At 39.6% G+C, this 20864-nt stretch overlaps 1 protein-coding gene across 2 annotated transcripts in view; it reads left to right on the top strand.

Annotated features, from left to right (window-relative positions):
* tbc1d8b (TBC1 domain family member 8B) overlaps positions 1 to 19988 on the top strand; it is a 71129-nt gene extending 51141 nt beyond the window's left edge. For both annotated transcript variants that reach the window (XM_041195559.1, XM_041195560.1), the window contains 8 exons: positions 1227 to 1356; positions 3991 to 4089; positions 5602 to 5670; positions 9666 to 9906; positions 10863 to 10928; positions 11897 to 11974; positions 14865 to 14968; positions 18064 to 19988. In XM_041195559.1, the coding sequence (XP_041051493.1) occupies positions 1227 to 1356; positions 3991 to 4089; positions 5602 to 5670; positions 9666 to 9906; positions 10863 to 10928; positions 11897 to 11974; positions 14865 to 14968; positions 18064 to 18480 (1204 nt within the window). In that variant the 3' untranslated portion in view covers positions 18481 to 19988. The remainder of the gene's footprint in view (positions 1 to 1226; positions 1357 to 3990; positions 4090 to 5601; positions 5671 to 9665; positions 9907 to 10862; positions 10929 to 11896; positions 11975 to 14864; positions 14969 to 18063) is intronic.
* The last annotated feature ends 876 nt before the right edge of the window (positions 19989 to 20864 follow it).

The raw sequence follows: 20864 nt of genomic DNA, 5'->3' as shown, positions 1-20864 counted from the left end.
CTGGGGTGGGTTGGGTCGAGGATGGTCTTACTGCCTGGAGGCCAATACTAAGGTCCTAAAGTGGCCGTTTAAGGACCTCGACCTGCTATCGCTGGTTTTCCGGGCGGGAGCTACATACCAGATAAACCCTGGCAACCTCCCTGGCTTGGAGGTTTTGGGAGGAAAGATCTCTCGTACTTGGGCAGTCCAGGCCTAACTGAGTGACCCACTGGCAGCAAGGGCCACCCTCGCAGGAAGATCCCAGCCTGCCCTTCAAACTGACTCCTTTTCCTTTAGTGATGATTTTCAGCCAGGCGTCTGCAGTACTGGCAGTGGCCGCCTCTCCTGGTGATGCTGCTGGTACAGGTGAGCTGTTGACCTCTGGTCAGCAGTCCTTGGAGGCAGGGCATGAGCCCTGAAGACGTGAAAATGTCAAAGACTCTGTTGCTAATCGGATTAACTGCCTGATTGGCATTAAATTGAGTTAGGGGGCCTGGAATGGTGGTGGCAGGGTTGCCACTGGCTCTCTGGCCATTGGACAGGCCCATGCTGCGGCCATTAAATTCTGACTCCAGTCTCTACATTTATAATACTATTTAAGTAAACTTAGTTACATCCTCTGACCAGCGGTGGTAGCAAAGCACCTGTACCAGAAGGAGTGTGTACATGGTGCGACAATGTTATATATGCTTACATATAAATTTGAGATGTATGAATAGATGTGTATGAATGTGTGCGCATATAAGCCTCACTGATGTTCCAGGCCCACAAAATAGTTTAGGTCACTATTGCCCTTGGACTCCTACCCCTACCTTGCAACTCAACCTGCTGGCAGCTGTCCTGGCAGGTTCTTAAGACCTCAATCTGCAGCTCATCTACCAGGTTTAAATGAAGTTGTGGGTATGAGTGTATTACCTTTTTGGAATGAATGGGCTACCAGTGCACTCCAGCAGTTAGTTACCCAAAAGTCAAATTAGACCCCATTGGAATTGAGTCCAAAATTAGTTCATCCTTCCCTGGCTATAGTGCGAAACGTTCTTCTGTGATTTATGAAATTCTGATGGCTGTTGGAAAGCTTACAAATTTAGATATATTTTCAAAGAATATTTGTAGAATTCATCTTGCCTGCTTTGTGATTGTTGCAAGATTTAACCTGTGTACACTGTTTGAGCTCTGACTTTCCCTTTAATGGTTAGCTACATCATTTTAATGCCTTTATCAATAAGCAATATTAAATTTTCTTACAGGTTTTTTGATAATGTTACTAACAAGGACAGTCCTTTGCCACCAATGACGCATCATCCTCCGATAGGCAGTGACACCCAGGATCCTCAAACTAAAGTGGACATAACTGAGCTTATTGGGGAATCTTATGAGGTTAGTGAACATGACTGATGCTACTCGTGCAAATATGCAAAATTAAAAATGCAGAAACAGACTTTCTTGTTAATCTGGATGTTAGCGTGGAGTACCTGAACCTGGGAAAATATGATGTCGTCGTCTCTTTCCACTGGACATCACTATGATTTCTCTAACCACATCTCCCTACCTCATCTGTCTGTTTCCCCCCCCCCCCTCCAAAAGAAAAGGTAGTCAAAGTAGCCCAAAAAAGTGCATAGTAAGTCCTTACCTTAGCGACCTCCCAAGCTTTTAACCTGCAGAATGGTGCTGCTATATTGCAATCATAAATTGCTCCCTGGGTTGCCATGTGCAAGAATCCTTCATAATCTTGACCTTTGTTTATAAATGACCAAAGTGTCCAATGTGTATCTGTGTAGTTTTATATCATGTAAGCGTTTGAGACACTCTGAATATTAATTTATAACTGGCACTGCCAAATGATTACTTGAGCATGATGTATAAAGCCTGAATTGTTAATGTATTTTTTGCACCACATTTCAAAATTATGTTTTATGAGGCATGAATATTGCAGAACATGAAGACATGGCCTTGATGCAAAATAAGTCCTGAAGACATCTATCAGAGCATTTTATTCAAGGGCTACACTCTTTAATTCGTACTTGGTTTCGATTTTCTGTTTTGATTTTCTGTTACCCAAACAGCAAACAAAATTTAAGCCAGAGCAAGTGTTGGATGTTGCTGGTCTTGAGTTAATATAGTCTTATAGAAACTAATAAAAGAAATGCATTTAACCCCATTGAATTTAAGTTGACATGAATTATATGCATAAAATTACAAGGATATTTAGATTAGATTAAGTGAGCAAAACTGCAATGTGAGGTCAACCACTTTGAGCCAACAAAAGGATAGCATAGAGTACTTTCTAAATGGTTAGAAGCCAATAAACAGTGAAAGTCCAAAGAGACTTGAGAGAAATGTCATAAACAGGAACAGAAAAAATAAAAAAAAGTTAATGGAATGCTGGCCTTTATATCTAGATGACTAGAATACAAGGGGATAGAAGTTGTGGTACAGTGACACAAAACCCTTGTTAGGTCACACCTGGAGTACTGAGAGGAGTTCTGGGCACCACAACTTAGGAAGGAGGGAGTGAATCATAGATTTACCAGTTTGATACCTGAATTCTGAGGGTTAAATTATGAGGAGAGATTATACAAACTAGGGTTGTATTGCCTGAAATTTATAAGGTTAAGCAGTACATTAATTGAAACAGATGGGGGCAGATGAGAAACTATTTTCATGAGTTGGCGAGTCTAGGACTAGAGGACAGCCTTAAAAATATTAGAGCCAGAGCTTTCAGGATTGAAATTAAGAAACCCATCTGCACATAAAAGGGTGGTAGAGGCTTGGAACTCTCTTCAAATTTGATGCATGATCAATTCTTGGGGCAGAATTTCACCCAGGTCGGGCGGGGGTGGTCGAGAAGCCGACTGCCACCCGCGATCGGGGCCGGATCGCAATTTCACGCTGGCGGGACTTCCAAGCGTGAAACGCGAGCAGCAGCACTCACCGCTGCTTGTGTGGGGTGGGGGGAGCGGGGTGAGCACAGACTTAGCTCATGCACATGAGTGTGCTCTTCATAATTTCCCTGAGGCACAGAGCTACCTCAGGGAGATGAAGAGTTATTTTTTTTTTAAAAAAACAGAAAATAAAAATGTAATGAAACCTGCCCTTTCATGTGACTGTCACATGAGCAGGGACATGTTATTAATTAAGTTTTGAAATTTTAATTTATTTTTATTTGCTTTAGGAAAACTCATCCCGCCAGGGGATGAGGCATCCTAAAAAGTGCAAAGGCAGCTTGACCTTTTCACCTGCCCCGCCAAACATGAAGTTGGACGGGCAGCGAAAAATTCAACTTAATTGATAATTGAATGGCCTTAACAGGCCTTTTAATTGTCAGTGGGTGTGCTGCCGACTCCGCACGCCTGCCTACCGAACTGTTGCGCGACTGCACATTGACCTCGGCACATTTGGCCAACATCAACGCGCGTCATTTCATACTCGAACGGGCCGGGCATGTGCCCACCTTCCAAGCTAAAAATTTTACCCTTAATTTTAAATATGATATTAATAGATTTTTGTTAACCAAATGTATTGAAAGACATGGGGCAAAGGTGGGTACGTGGAATTAGGTCCCAAATCAACCATGATATCGTTGAATGGTGATGGAGCAGGCGTATTCCGATTGTTCCTATGAAGACTTACAGCAAGAGCAGTGATAGTTGACTCAGTCACTGCATTTCATTTCCTTCCCTCTACCCCTTCACTAATGGCCCATCTGCCCTCCCGTTGATTTATTGCTAAGGTCGTTCAGTGACCTCGTTTAAAGAGTATTCAATGACTGTTAACTGAGAAGACAATTAGAAATGTCTTTCCTGTCTCCACTCAATAAATTGACTCCTTTTCTCTAGTGTTCTATTGGTGACTATATAAAAATGCCTGCTTACTAACATTCCTGGTAATCCAAGTCAAATCATAAACCGTCACTTATTTGGGTGTATAAAAGCCAATTTATATTTAATTTCAGTATTTTTCCTGCATTAGTAAAATATTTGAAGCTGATTTTATTTTCTTTTTTTTTTGCAGAAATACGGTGATATCCAATCAATGGAAGTTGAGAGTATGCGACGTAGGAACAGGTTGTATGTGATTCAGACTCTAGAAGACACCACTAAACAGAATGTGGTAAATCTGCTTTGCTGTTGTACAAACGAATACATGCACAGTGCATTGAACTATTCACATATTGTGTGGCTAATGAAGTTTTCCTTTGGAGCTGAAGGAGTTTGACTTTGTTTTGCTCCAAACATGTTTGGTGTTTGCTGACCTACTTAGTATACCCTAATGTGTATTGCTTATAAAGTGGAAAAGCAAACTACTTTCACCCCTAACTAACCATGAGGTAGGAGGTCAAACATCTGCCAATGATTTAGAATGTTATTTTCATTGATTCCAACAAACAATTCCTTTTGAGTGAAGGATAGGCAGGCAGTCTGCTCTGAGGCCTGTATTAGATGATACATCAAAGCAGCTTAGATTAACATCCTAACTTTCTCTTCCTGTTTATGGGAAAAATAATTCAACTCACTGGTGCCACTTTTCACCTTGTTTGGCCACTTTCTTCTCCTCATTATCATGATGGTTCTGCACCATGATCGAGAGTTCATGTTGAGACTCAAAGATATGCATCTCTGTCTACAGCCTGTTAAATGCTCGGAAGGTTGCTGGATCACCTTTAAACACGAACAAATAAAAATGAAGGGCACAAAAAGACCAGCTGGTCCATCAAACCTGTTCAGTGTTGTCATGGTGTGATTTTAAATTTACCATCAGATCCTTCTGGCAGTACTGACGCACTTTCCCAGGAGAAGCAGAAGACCAACTTGAGGCCAATTTAAGGAACAACTCCTGGGAAATTCCTTGCTGACCTCCATTCCCCTTCCAAATGCCATCAAAGAAGTTCCAAGAGGCTTCAATGACTGAGAGCCATCTCCTTCCCCTTTATAATCTTGCATTAGCTGCTTGAACGAAAAATTTGTGTGGCTGAACCATAGATTCAAATCAAGATGAATTTAACTTGGTCCTTATTTTTTCTCTTTTGGATTCTTTGTTTTAACACCTTATTAAATGAGAGTAATTGTGCATGACTGTGGTGTGGTTTATTGAAGTTCCAGCTATGTTAACTCCATTGACATTTTATTGTATAATTTACAAGCAAGTTACTCTTCCTGACATAGAAAAGCTTCTTCATTTTTATTGTTAAGATGATTATCAGTCTGCGCAATGCTCTGTGCTACCTCTTTATTGCCAGTTTTGATCCATGTCTTATTGCCTAAGAGACCATTCATCACAAGTTTATATATCTATCACTAATTATTGTGGTTATACCTTTGATTGGCAAAACAGTTATTTTTGATCTGCTGCATTCCACTTAAGTGCATGTCAAGTATAACAAATCAAATATTCCAGAATAATAATTTTTCTAACATTCTTATTTGATGGCCAGGTATTTAACAAATTATGAATAATTTGTTTATTTCTGAATTCTAGATATCTCATAAGAGAATGACCTTGGTCCTTACTGATAGAAATTATGTAGTATGTCAGACAGTGATATTGCAGTCTGACTTGTACATGCTGGATTAAATCTCACTCTGCTATATTTAACATTGTGAACCCTTTGTGTTTGTATTTTAGCTGCGGGTTGTATCTCAGGAAGTGATGTTCAGCCCTAAAGAACTGGAAGACCTCTTCGAGCTGTTTAAGGTCACTCAAAATCTTTGTAAATTGTTTGAGTACTATAGTCAAATTCTGCCATGCAATTTTCCCACAAGCTGACATAAGATTTTGCATCTAGCAGACATCTGTCACATCGTGCCTTTTAAAAGTGACATCTAGCAATGTGGCATTTCAGGGCTTCAAACATTTATGGAGCAAAAGACTCGTGACTGAACTAGTCATTTAACTCTTAAGTTGCCAATTAAACATCTGTTCAAAAATGATCTACCCCTCTCATGTGCTCTCGTTTCCTGTATGTTTGACGGATGTGCTTGATTTGGGTATTTGCTGATTTTTGTTTTTGGGGTAAAAAAAAATGAGGGATTGCATGACTCGATTTAATGCTGATTACATGTTCCTCATTTGATCTTTTTACTACATGATTTGCTCGCATTTTGTCAATTCAATATTTTTCTGCATTTTTATGAGGAGGTTTGCACAGGTGACTAAATAGGCTCATAAATAAGAACATAAGTAGGAAGAGGAGTTAGGTCATAACTTTAGTAGGTCATATGGCCCTTAAAGGCTGCACCTCCTTTCAATAAGATCATGGCTGATCTGATCTTGACCTCAACCCCGCTTTGCTGCCTATTACCCATAACACATCCTGTCTCAGCCTTGAATATATCCAATGACTTAACCTCCACTGCTCTCTGCAGTAGAGATTTCCAAACAATCATCGTCCTCTGAGAAGAAATTCTTCCTCATCTTCATCTTAAATGGGAGACTCCTTATTTTGAAAGTGTGCCCCTAGCTCTGGATTTCCCGCAAGGGGAAACATCCTCTCAGCATCTACACTGTTAAGTCCCTTCAGAATCTTATGTTTCAGTAAGATCACCCCTCATTGTTCTAAACTCCAATGGATATAGACCAGCCTGCTCAACTTTACCTCATAAGACAACCCCTTCATCCAAGGAATCAACCTTTGTGAACCTTCTCTGAACTGCTAATGCAAGTATAGCCATGCTTAGATAAGGAGACCAAAGCTGTACAAAGCTGGGTATGGTATCACCAATGTAAGTTGTTGCAAAACTTTGTTATTTTACTACATTTCCCTTGCAATAAAAGCCATAACCTGCATGTTAACTTTTTGTGATTCAAGTAAAAGGGCACCAGATCCCTCTATCACAGCATTCTGTAGTCTTTTTCCATTTAAATAATATTTTTTGTTTCTGTTCTTCCAAGCAACGTAGGTAATCTCACATTTTCCCTCCATCATACTCCATACTCCATCTGCCAAATTTTTGCCCACTCACTTAAGCTATCTATATCCCTTTGCAGACTCTTTGAGCAGGATTCCCCCCACCCCCCGATCAGGGGCGAAGTAGAAGTGTGGGCGCTCACAGGCGCCCCTCTGACCGGGGGGCGTGGTGCCATTTTACGTGGGCCGGCCAATTAAGGCCCGCCCAGTGTGATGCGCTGAGCGCTCCCTGTGCGGGCGGGAGGGGGGATCTCTAAACCTGAGAGTGCGCTCTCTCGAGCATGCCATTGAAAGAACGCACTCATCTCCCTGAGGCTAAGTGCTGCCTCAGGGAAATCGGCTGTACTATTAGAAGTATTAAAAATAGAAAAATAAAATTCCCTGACATGTCCCCCAATGTGACACTGTCACATGAGTTGGGACATGTCCATAATTTTTTTTAAAACTTTAATTAAATTTTTTAAAACCTACATGAAACCTCATTCCGCCCGTGGATGAGGTTTCATGCTTTTTCTAATTCCCGCCTGGGCTCCTGGCTTGCCCACCAACTTTAAGGTTGGATGGGCACGTCCATTAATTAGTTTAATGACTCTGTCAATGGCCTCAGTTGGCCATTGACAGGTCGATGGGCGCACAGCTGATTTTCCGCCCAACGTCACCGCACGTCATTTTACGCGTCGGCAAGCGGACCCCGCCCCCCACTTACCAACAGGAAAATCCTGCCCTGTATGTCCTCCTCACACCTTGCTTTCCCAACCTATCTTTGTATCATCTGCAAATTTGACTATAAAACACTCAACCCATTCATCCAAGTCATCATGATAGATTGTTATTAGTTGAGGGTCCCATTTTCCCAAAATCAGATGTTGTTTGTTTTCCAATCCTCTAGGACCTTTCCAGAACCTAGGGAATTTTGGAAGATTACATCCAATGCATCTACTATCTCTGCAGTCACTTCTTTTAAGATCCAATGATGCAGGCCATCAGGTCCAGGAGACTTGTCAGCTTTTGGTCCCTTTAATTTGGCCAGTACTTTTAGATTGTTTTAAGTTTCTCTCTCCCTTTTGCCTCCTGTTTTGGGGTTATTAGGATAATTTTGGTGTCTTCTACTGTGAAGACAGATACATCTATTTGTTTATTTTTCTTGTTTCCCATTATTAATTCTCCAATCTCATCCTTTAAGAGACCAACATTCACTTTAGCTGGTCCCTTTATAATGTACTTGTAAAAACTCTTACTGTCATCTTATTTCTTGCTAATTTACTCATCTATTTTCTCCCTCTATTTTTTGTCATCCTTTGCTGGCTTCTAAAATTCTTCTAATTTTGTCTGCATTTTTTTTCCAATTTGATACCTTCTTTAATTTCCTTACTCACAGATGGTTCATTCTTCTTGGAGTCTTTCTTTCTCAATGGATTATATCTTTGTTTATGAAATATCTCCTTAAATGCCTTCCATGCTTCTCTACCATCTTACCTTCCAGCCTGTTTTCTGAGTCCATTTTAGCCACTCTGCCCCTTTGTAAGTGCCTCTATTTAAATGTAAGACATTAATTTCGGACCGAAGTTTCTTGCCCTCAGACTGAATGTGAAATTTTACCATGTCATAATCACTCATCCCTCAAGGTTCCTTTACTATGAGAGGAATTACATAGCCTCATTTAGCTATGATATGTGACACTTTGCAGTTGTGATGCCTTTGAAAAGTGTTATGCTGTGTACATATTTTTTAATTTTATAGGTTATCAATGATCACAATCCACACAGTAATATAAACATTTTCTTCAATTTAACCTTTTTAAAAAATAAAGCATTGCCATTATCAATATGACTTTAGTTTGTGCACTTAATTTCTCTTAATCAAAAAGCACTATATCTCACCCTTCAGTAACACAGTATCATGCGTTTTGAATGAACTGTTTATAGTTTAGAGTTGGGTAAAGGAGCAACACATGTGGTTTTCATAAATTCTCAATCTTGATCCATGAAATTCAGTCCACAGAATTGTGAGGTAATACATTTTGGGAGGGCAAACAAAGCTAGGAAGTACACAATAAACAGGAGGATATTGAGAGACCTTGGGAGTACATTTCCCTGAAAGTGGCAGGACAGGTGAATAAGGTGGTAAAGAAAGCTTATGGAATACTTTCCTTTATTGGTTGAGGTATGGAATACAAAAGCATGGATGTAATGTTGGAACTGTATAAAATGCTGGTTAAGCCACAGCTGGCATTTTGTGTACAATTCTGGTCACCACATTACAGGAAGGACATAATTGATCTGGAGAGAGTACAGAAGAGATTTACAAGAATGTTGCCAGGGCTTGAAAATTGCAGGTAGTAGGAAATATTGGATAGGCTATGGTTGTTTTCCTTAGAGGAGGGGGCTGAGGGGTGAGTTGATTGAGGTGTACAAGATTGAGGGGCCTAGACAGGGAAGGTCTATTTCCCCTAGCAGATTACAAGGGGGCACATAATTAAGGTGATTGGTAGAAGAATTTGAGGGGATATGAGGAAAAACTTCGCCCTGAGGGTGGTGGTTGTATAAAATTCACAGCCTGGTTTGGTGGTGGAGACAGAAACCTGAACTAATTTGAAAAGTATTTTTTCTATTTTGGCTGGCGTTAACACAATGGGCTGAATGGTCTCTTTCTGTGCTGTAATTTTTCTATGGTTCTATGCAACATATGCTACTCTGTCTAACAAGATGAGTTCATTATGACTGGAGCAGTTAACTTTTGATCTGAGAGACTTAAATATTTCCCCTTTTTTTCTTTTTTTTAGAAGGAGCATTTTTTAAGTTGTTACTGGATTCCACACAGTCCGGCGCTCAAGCACCATGACTCCAGTCTCCCATACCTAGAGCAGTACCAGATTGATAGTAAGCAGTATTGCATGCTGTTCAGGCACCTGAGTCCATGGTCCCAGTCTGCAAATGCAGACTCGTTAGCTCTATGGAGTTTCCGGCTTCTGGATGAGAACTCTGACTATCTCATCAATTTCAAAGAGTTTTCATGTGCCCTAGGTAAAACATTTTACTTTCAACACTGGGTATCTCTTTCGGGCTTCATATTTTGGCATTATCAATTTCTATGTAATGTGATGAGAGAAGATCTGCACTAGATACATTTTAGACCTTATGATTTCTAGAATCTCAAGTCTGTAACGCAACTGTAGAGAGTGTAAGAGGAGTATTATTTCAAGCTGCAGTTATAGCATGTAAAGGCAGCCCGAATCTAGAATTAAGAGGCGTCCGAAAGGAGGAATTCTCAGTCAGTAGATTTCTGGTTTCATTTGAAATACGATTTCTCTATCTCTGCCTTGTTTTTCTTTTATATATTATATCTGATTGAATGCACTGCCAGTGTACTGCTGAGCTACACAGTGCAGGATGACATAGATCAGTCTCTTGTCTGTGTTAAATCAGCTGGGAACACTCGATGGGTGGGGCTGGACGGCAATTACCACACTTGGTCTTTGTGCCACTTGACAATGGAAAGAAGAACTTAAGCTAGGCTATGTAGGAGTGAAATCAGGATGCACTTGCACACAAAAGGGGATCAGAGATATGGAACTTTCTTCCCCCAAAAGGCTGTGGAAGCTATGCTCATTGAAATTTTCAAGATTGGGGTTTTTATGGATCAGGGTATCAAGGGATATGGAGGGAAGGCAGAAGATTGGAGTTGAGGTAGCTAATAGAATGGCGGAACAGAGTCAAGGGGCTGAATTGACTACTCCTGTTCTGAGATGAAGCACTTCTTCTTTATGCAAACAAGGACTGCTTCGAAAACATAATGTCAAATTCAGTCACTTGCTGTAGATGCAGTGCTGAGAAGGATGCATGAATTTCACTGAGGACTTTCATATTCTTGCGTTTTGTGTAAAATACAAAGAGCTATCTGTCTTAAACCTTTTGTTAGAACCTTAAAGGATTTGGGATCATGAGGAACAAATGTACTAATTCAGTTTCATCTCTTGCAGATGTGATGTACAATGGATCTTTTACAGATAAACTGAAATTACTTTTTAAATTACATATTCCACCAGGTAAATCAAGTAATTACTGAAAATCCACTTGTGTATTACAAAATTAAACTTGATAAATGCATACTGTTCTAGAAATCCCAGAAAAATTGTACTTCAGCTAAAGTAATTATGGTTGACATCAGTTCATATTAGAGTGAAGATCAGTCATTTTGTATTTAACAGGGAGACAATTTTATTTAAGCGTTTAGATGCGCATAATTACTATTGTAATAAGCTGAAAACTGGAGTTGTCCTGTAGCTCTTTGAAAAATCTACCATGTGGCTGTCGGTTAAGGTAGAATTGGCTTGACTGTGTCATGTCACTTGTCTAGGACTGGACATGAAAATGGCGATTTATTTGATGCCCTGAGAGCTGCAGATGCCCTCCTTTGACAGTCACAATGTTCAGGAGGGAAAATTTGAGTCAAGGGAAGAGGTGAATAAAATTGATTATTTAGAAAATTATGGAAGAGAATTCTTCATTTTTTGGCATAGCGCAAGAGCTCAGTGTTAGTTTAGGTGGTACTCTCATCTGAGTAGGAAGGTTATGGGTTCAAACCTGACAGGAGATTGTTAGCCCATGATTTAGGCTGACAGTTCAGTTCATGCTGAAGGACTACCATATTGCCAGAGGTGTTGTCGTTTGGGTGAGGTGTTAAAATAAGGCCTCATCTGTTTTTTTTGGTGAATGTAAAAGAAGCCGTTGTACTATTTAAAGAGCAGACAAATGCTTCCAATGTCTTTGCCAACAGCTATCACTTGGCTAGAACCACCACAAAGAGATTTTATAGTCATGTGCCTATTATGTGGTTTGTGGGATTTGTTGTGTGCATCTTGTCAGCCAGGTTTATTAATAGACAATGACTACAATTCAACAGTAATAAATTGGCTATGAAGCACTTTGAAATGTTCTAAAGTGGTGTCAGTGCAAGCTCTTATTGCAGTTATTTATGGTTACAGACTTAACTTCTCTAGTCTTCTACTTGCAGCATTTACGGAAGTTCCTGCAGCTTCCAAACACCCAGAACATTTTGATGAAGCAATGACTCATGGTGATCACCTCGATGGTTCGTATTGGCTTTTTTGTGGCTGAATTAAGGGAGTCTAATTGATAAGGTTAATTCCTGACTTCCGTTCCATTATTGTAGAAAAATGCAAAATGTGTATGAGCTCTTTTTCAACGTCTCGTGATAAATGTAGGAGCATTGCTGAAAAAAGACACACTGTCAAAGCTTTTCATCTTGCGCTCGTCAGGACTATTTGCAAATGTAAAGGAAACAACATTTTATATTTTCATGAGAAGAGAGTGCTGATTGGGTAGCAAGTGGGTTCTGGTAGAGACATTGCCATGGAGAAAGCACCAATTAACTGATGACTGACAGTTAACTGCCAAGCTTTGTTTGAATTCAAACCAAGCAGGTTGACTCTGCTCAAGCCATTGCCCTGGGGAATAAACCAGAGAATGACTGGCGCCTATTTTGTTTCATTGGAAAAGGCGCAATGTGTGTACGTCTTCTTTCTGTCTACAGAGGACAAGTCTGTCTAGCATGCATAAGCAAGCCACTGCGAGCCCGACTGATAAGCTTTGGTGGCAGTGTAATTCTTAGCACACTCAGGATTGTTCAGCAAATGTTGTCCAATCGCAGAACCACATCTAATGTTGGACACTATTTTGAGTTTTGCAAGTGCTGGCTGGTTGAGTATAGTCAGCACCTTGTCTGTTGTGAAGGGACAAGCTGTTTGATACGATCCACCAGTTTTTGGGACGTACAGCCTATCTAGCATCACATCAGCACTGGAAGTTTAAAAACCGCATTACTCATCTGTGTGATAGGCAGAACATCTTTTTGGTTTGGTGGTAGCATCCTGGTTGTGGCAAACACCATTCCTGTTGTTACTGGATAGTAGAAATGGGAAATGGCTAGCTTCACCTGTTGCTCAAATTTTTGAGATACCTTGCTCTGCCAGAGTAATCTGAGGTAGACTAGGCACTTTTTGGGACTGAAAGTGGCAGCCTTATTCACATTCATGAGTTTGCACGATCTACAGCAAGCAATGATTTGATTAGGGTAGCCATTATCTCTCAGGATTCTTTTGATGCGCCCTATTTCAGCATCAAGCTTGCATGGTGAGCAAATGGCTCGGGCCCTATTTACAAAGTTGCTGATAAGGCCAATCTTATGGCTGGAACTGTAGGAATCCCAACGCGTATATTGACAAGTAAAGGTAGGCTTGTGGTAGATGGTAGAAGAGAACCTCATGGCAGATTTCTCAACTAGCCTGTTAATGAAAGGGAGCTCATTTGATTGCTCTATTTCAAAGGTGAATCTGAGCACAGGATGGAGCCCGTTGAGGTGTGTAAGGAGATTCTTGCATGCAGCTGCTGATTCAAATATAACAAACGTATCATCTACATATCGGAAGCATCCAAGGGGTAGGAGGTTACATGTCGTTACATTGAAGAAGTGTTTCTCATGGAATCTAACAAAGATATGTGCGAGAGCTGGGCCTAGAGGGATCCCATGGTAACACCATCCATTTGGCCATATACATGGTGTCATTAAAACTGAACTCAACTGCACCAAGTTAGAGATCTTGGCATAATTTTAGATTGGTGCTGGTTCACAACATAAAACTTTGGCATAAACTGGTAAGAGTGGATTAGAAATTCATTTTCAAATAAAACTAAGCTGCATTTGACTGGCTTGCTTTATTGATTTCAAGTAAAAAGGCCTTGAAGGGTTGTTCACTGAATAACATTAATTGCATGTCATGGAATATTTATGGGCTGTACTGGACCGGATCAGGAGCATGGCAGTGATGTAAAGTTGTGGAGGAAAGGGCTGAAAAAGGAAGGAAAATTATAAAACTTTACCTTCCCCACTCCTTGCCAGATACAGCTCATATTAAGGTGTAAATATGAAATTTGAAACATATTCCCGCCCCCCAAAAATCTGGAGTTTTCAATAATTTTGATCTTCTGGCTGGCGGTTGCATGACTTAGCTGTTCTGTTTCATTTTTACATTTTCTAATTCTACACAAGATACTGCCACAAGTCCAGACAAAAATAACCAGTTCAAATGAAACACTGAGGGCCATCTTCAAGTAGCATCCAAAGTGGGTGTGAAGTTTGGGCGGTGCAACTGCTTTCCTACATACTGAAGCTGGCAAGAAGCCTGAGCTACCTCAGGACCAGGTCTCAGTACCAAGTCATTGGTGACCTGTGCATATCCTGCTTCATCTTGTTGGCTCTGATAAGGCAGGAAGTCAGCCAGCTCCCAAAATGAAACAGTAGATGCAAATCATCCCGATTAACATGTCAGTATCTAGTACTCATAAGATGTGTCGGTAGGTGTTGCCTTCATATGTGTAGAAGTAAATTTGTGTATCAAGTATAATTTATATTAACATTTCAATGTGTGAGGTAAAACAGCTCATGCTAGTGTTGAAATTGCTGCCTCAATAATTATGAAAGTTTTAAAAAATGTAATTGTCTTAGTATAGCTGTAAAGATTATACTTAATTTGGCCAGCTAGATAGAGAGAGAACAAGATAACAAGGGAGGCAGTGGCATAGTGGTATTGTCACTGGACTAGTATTCTAGAGACCCACGGCAAATGGTGAAATTTGAATTCAATAAAAATCTGGAATGATCTGATGACCACAAATCTGTTGCCGATTGTCATAAAAACCCATCAGTTCACTCATTCCTTTAGCAAAGGAAATCTGCTGTCCTTACCTGGTGTGGCCTACATGTGACTCCAGACCCACAGCAATGTGGTCGACTCTTAATGCCTCCTGAACAAGGACATTTAGGGATGGACAATAAACGCTAACCTAGCCAGCGATGCCCACATCCCATGAATGAATTTTTTAAAAAAAGAGCTGTAGCAATACAAGTTATATTGTTTCAAAATAATATTCAGTACTGACTTTTTCCTGTTTTTGGACTTCAGGGAGTAACAAAGGGAAGGTTGATATCCAAGCCTATTTGAAACAGTGGCATGATGAGCTGACACGGAAAGAAGAAAGTATCCGAAACTTGCCACGGATAAATCAGGTGACAGTGTGACCCGTTTCACTATTTGTACTCACCACACTATTGGCATATATCTTCCTGCAGCCAAGGAAAATGTTTCTGATGAGATACAAATCTAGAAACACAAGAGGGCAAAGTAAAGGCAAAATACTTCAGGTGCTGGAAATCTGAAACGAAAACAGAAACTGCTGGAGAAACACAGCAGGCCTGATAGCATCTGTGGAGAGAGAAACAGAGTTAACGTTTTGAGTCTGTGCGGCCTCCTTCAGAGCTTTGAGGAAGGTCATACGGACTCGAAACTTTAACTCTGTTTCTCTCTCCACAGATGCTGTCAGATCTGCTGAGTTTTTCCAGCAGTTTCTGTTTTTGTATAGGGCAAAATAAAAATGATTTGTGAGGGACAGGTGCTTAACATTTTTTCAAAGCCTTTATTTTTGTTTACAATTTTTGTGATTTTTGCATATCCTTTCCTTTCCTCTGAAGCCTATTCCAGCATCCTGTGCTGTCTGCTTTTTTGATTTTGGCTTCCTTTTCCCCATTTTCTACTCTATGTTTAGCCACAGTCTTTTTGAGTCCACACTTTAACACGCCCTCCTAAACCTTTTTCCTTTGTGATCTATACCATCTTTAAAGCCTTCTTAGAACCTAATGCTTTGGCTGCCCAAACACTCATCACTTTCTGCTCATTGACCAGATCAACTTCAGTCAAGCTGTTTGGGATAATTTATCATGTCAGAAGTGCTGTAATCAAAACAACTTGTTGCTGTGCCATGCACTTCTTAGCACTAATGATAACATTGTTGGCAACCTGCTGTTTATGGCTTCAGTGATCTATAATTTGGCCAGTGATTTTATGTTCCCTCTTTCCCTAAAAGTTATGAGACTAATTAGCAGTATTCATTTGGAAATGGACTGTAATAATACACTAGCAGAATAATTTTTAAATGTGAAATATTGTCACCATTAGAATTGAAAGCAAGCTTTAAAAAGCAGCTGGTTTCTGTACTTTTAAGGGGGCGAAGTGTGTCCTTGCAATGAAATGGGTGTGTGTGTTTTTCTTCTACTGAATTTTATCATTGAGCTGCATTTATCCTATTGTAAATGTTTAAAAACAAAATGTAAACTGTGGAAATGTATATTAAAAGCCGAGAAAACACAGAAGCTGAATTGGCCATTTCTGAGGCAGGGTCTTACAGCTACAATTGTCCTGCTGCTGTGATGCCATCTATAGAATTGAATATTCTGCCAATAATCCATTCTTGATTCATGAATCAAAAGTGGTCCTCATGGCAATGTTTCTGGGGAATAATACTTCATGAAAACTCAGTGTCTTTAGCCAGAAGGAGAGAAAAATTAAAACCTGTAATCTGTTGTCTGAAAACTAAAGATAACAGATCGAATGCCTTCCTGAAGGTCATGACTCACTATGAGGCACAGTTCCAGGAGTGTTAGCAGCTTTTCAGTAAGAGGAACTCTGGCCGCTGTGTTACCTTAGAAAATGAGTTGTCTTTGGACTGTTGGACTACAGCAAAGAAGCAGGGCTCAACCCAGCTGTAAAGCGATTCGAATCCAACAACTCAAATATAGTTGCAACACAATCAGTTTATTGTGTTTGTTTTTTTTCCCTAGGTAGAGATGTAACTTGCATAATCCTTTTGATCCTGACTCTTTCTGTTTATGCTTAACATTATGGCGATTTTCAAAAAATGATCAATAGGCCCAAATTGCACATTCTGCATCTTAGCAGAAGCTGAACAGTACTGTCAGCTAAGTTGTACCCTGACGTATTTAAACCCTAAAGCATCCTGGGAATGAACAACTTTACCCATTTCATTATTTCCAGCTACAATATAAATCCACAAACAAAAACAAAGCAAAAGCCTTAATCATATGGGATTAAACCAACAACCCTACGAACATATGTTTACACAACCACAGTATGTTACATCACCTCGACTCCACCAGGCTCTACATTATAAGTGCTGGGAAAACTCGGCAGATCTGGCAGCACCTGTGGAGAGAGAAACAGAGGTAACCTTTCAAGTTCAATATGACTCTTTTTTTTAAAAAAAAGTCATACTGGACTTGAAAGGTTAACTTCCATTTCTTTCTCCGCAGATGCTTCCAGACCTGCTGAACATTTCCAGCACTTTCTGTTTTTATCTCAGATCTCCAGCCTCTGTGATATTTTGCATTTATTTGTCCAGATCTAAGCAGTCAGGAACTCTGGCCGTTCACTGAGCTCAGTGGCATATTTCCAGCAAAGCTTGCCTAAGATTGGCTTTTTCAGCACAAAGCATGGCTTGACCTTGCTGGTGTGTACGGCACGGTTCACACTGCAGTACTTTCAACTGAGCCATTAAGGGAGCTCAACTGCAGCTATTGGGCACATTGCCATGTAACAACACTAAGTGCACTTCATTGGATGTGAAGCACTTTTAGATCACTGAAAGGACAAAGAGATGTCATGTAACTGCTATTATGTTGCACATGAAAGCAAGTCCACAATGTCATAAAACAGATTTTAGTAAAACAATGTCCTTCCAGCAATATGTTTTAGAAATGAAAATAAGCTACTTAAATTACATAATCGACTTATGTTGGATGCTGGAAATCTGTTATGAAACTGAACATGCTTGAAACACTCAGCAGGTCATTGTTTTGATTTTCCTTTCTTCTGCCACACTTTTGTGTTGACTCTTTGCCAGATTTCCCATGTTTCCCCTATCCTCTGCAGTTCTGCCGTAACTTTCTCTGGTTTGGACCCATCTTTTGTTTCTATATCTATCTAATTATCATCTCATTTTGTCTTGCACCATCATCCTCTTTTGTCATTTAATTACCCATGCCCTCCATCCTTTTACAGACACTTCCCTTTTATTATTTCTTACCTTTTCCCCCCTCCTCTCACCCCACTTTTTCTCTCTCCACTCACGCTGACTGAGCTACTGAGTGTTTCCAGCATTTTTGTTTTTGCTCGAGTTAGATATTCGGTTGCTTAGACCTTAGCTATGAGAGATTGGAATAATCATCTGGTCAATGGGAACCCAGAGACTTGTTTCCAAAAAATTTCTTTCATGTTCCTGATGATTTATGTGCTTATTTTAATTCCCTAGTCACAATTCGTTCAGTTCTCCAAGACGCTGTATAATCTGTTCCATGGAGATCCGAATGAGGAGGCACTTTATCGAGCTATAACAACAGTCACTGGCCTCTTGCTTCGAATGGAGGAAGTGGGGAGAACGCTGAACAGTCCAAACTCTCCCATCCCAAGTAAACAAGGTACAATTCAAGATTGCCAAAGTGGTGACAGTATTCAGGACAACCAGACACTAAACAAAGGTGAAGATGTTGTCCAAGAAGCACAAGCTGAGATTGAATGGACCTTTGCCTTCGAACAGATACTGGCATCACTGTTAAATGAACCAGTTTTGGTCACATTTTTTGAAAAACATGTAGATGTAAAGGCAAAAATAGAACAAGCTAAATCTGTTCAACTGAGGGCTAAGAGACAGCCGAATGCCTTTGACTGAGATTGCCCTGTGGTCTCATTTGTGACATTATGCCATGTTCTGCTATTGTGATGATGCAACAGCCAAGTACACACATACAAGCCCTGAAATTTCTGCTGGCGATGAAAGCAGACAAATGCATAACCTGTTTTGTATGACATTTCACTGTTATTTTAACACTGGCTTTAACTTGTTTAACGTCTCTGCTAAAATGGCTTAAAGGAAAGTTGCACAAATGCTCACAGCATTTTATCTGCTAATAAGATCAATAGGGATTTCCAGGCTGCAACCTTAGTTTATCGTATATAAAGCCTGTTCGGTATACATGAGCTTTGAACCCCAAAGGGACTGTTGCCCTTCTTGCTATTGAGGGTTTTAAAAAAATTTTGTTTACATGTGCTGATTTCAGGTAATCTAAGAAGGCTTGCAAAATATGAGAAACTGAAGATACACTGCAAATGCTCCTGATTTGAAACTAAGTTCAGATTTAAAATATCAAACTATTCCCAATTTTCTGTGGTAGAATTTATCAGATCAGTGTATATCCCTGTGAACTCAAGTTGTGTACTGTGCTACCAGTGCAGGCCTGTAGAGGGTGGCCTTGTAATTTTCCTGCGCTTGCTAGGAGATTATCGGTCAAAAAAACTATTGCTGTACTTTATGGAGTCTGAAATCCAAACTTAAGGGAATGCGTTTTCCTTATTTATACTAAAAGATGTTTGTTTTTTAATGTTATTAAAAAAGAATTTATAGCTCGCAGAGTTCAAACAGGAAAGGAAATCTTTACAGTAAGATATGTCCTGTATTTTTGAAGTATGCTGCACACTTGTACACTTTCAAATGTTATTGTTAACCTATCTTAGCTTCTTTCCTGCTTTGAGAGTATTTTTTATGAAACTTTCCAAAAATTAGAGTGCAGAGTATAAAATAGCAACACTGAAACTATTGATTTGCTCTTAATTCTAATTTGAAGATTTATTAGTAATTGTAATCACCTGGCCAAATGAAGTTAACAAGCATTTGACTTTGCAGTCCAAATGTCTTGAAACTTAGCATTAGTTATAGAAATACACCTTGATTTAATTGCTTATGTTCAATGAAGATAATGCAATGTTCTTATTAAAGTAAAATTAACATGTATATAGGCACATTAAGAAGGTAAATACTATATATAAAGAGAGAGTAGCAACTCCTGCTTGAGAGCACTGTTAGGAAGTGTTAATCTCAAATCCGAAAAGCAATTTTTTGAAAGTTTGTTTTATTTTAAGATTTAAAAAAGATCTAGTTTTGAAAGAATTGTTTTTGTGCCAAACACTGAGGCACTTGCTATGTTGTGTATGCAGAATGTGTACTACATTGACTGAGTCTTTCTGTCCTAAATTCCTTTTGTTCCTTATTGTATTGAAAGCCTCAACTAAAGAGTAGATTTAAAATAAATATTTTGATTTCCAGTTCGTTTGGTTTTTACAAATTGTGTTTTCTAGTTCTTTATATTTACTTTCTAATAAATAAACACATGGTTGACATTCCTAAGTTGGAGAACTTTGATTATTTTAAGTATGTTCAATACTAACACTACAATTAATGTATAGCTAAAATGATTTTCAAAAAGTCATCAAATGGTAATCTTGACGGTGCATATGGAGATCATACCAGCACTTAAGTATTCATGGCCATTGTGTCAATTAAAACGCGATGAAGAGGATTAAATAGATGAAGTGAAGAAAACATAACTTTCAGCGTATCCAGTAGCAGCCAGAAGGTTGAGAAAAAGATAGAAGCTATCTGAATGAGATATCAAGCTGGGCAGGTGAGTTAATGTGTGTACTATCTGTGTATATCTATCTATTATTCTGATTAATTTTTGTTTCTCTGTCTATGGTCAATTTCTTTTTGCTCAGACCAGTACGTATCATTTTGTCAACAGGAAAACAGTGTTAGTGAAAGAGAGACACCCATCCTTATCTTATTGGCTGAACTGAATTTCTCTTGGGATACGTGTGTGTGTGCGCGTGTGTGTGTGCATGTGTAAGCATGCGTACCTGAATGTGTTCTTGAGAACGCGATGACCTGAAGTTTACACCCTTCCCCAAGTCTGGAACTAGATGCCCATGAATGCAAAGTCCAATCCAGTGAACTTTTGAGGAAGAAGGCATTGGATGGACATGGAACTTGATTCCCAGATTCCCCTTATCATGTATAGACAGTAGGGCATTGAGCAATACTTTGCCTTAAGGTAGCCAATAAAAGTGCTTCCAAGAGAGAGGACCTGCTGATACTTAGGGGATGGGAGCCTTATTAAAAAAAGCATGGCTGTGTTTTTATTTCAGTCAGGAGAACACTGAGGTCTTAGGGGGTTCCAGTGCGAGTATCAGCAAAGCAGGTTTGGGTGATTTGAAGATAGG

This window comes from Carcharodon carcharias, chromosome 9 (assembly GCF_017639515.1).
Source record: "Carcharodon carcharias isolate sCarCar2 chromosome 9, sCarCar2.pri, whole genome shotgun sequence".
In the NCBI taxonomy this organism is placed as follows: Eukaryota; Metazoa; Chordata; class Chondrichthyes; order Lamniformes; family Lamnidae; genus Carcharodon; species Carcharodon carcharias.
The sequence above is the reverse complement of the archived record's forward strand: the minus strand, read 5'-3'. Positions and strand labels throughout refer to the sequence as shown.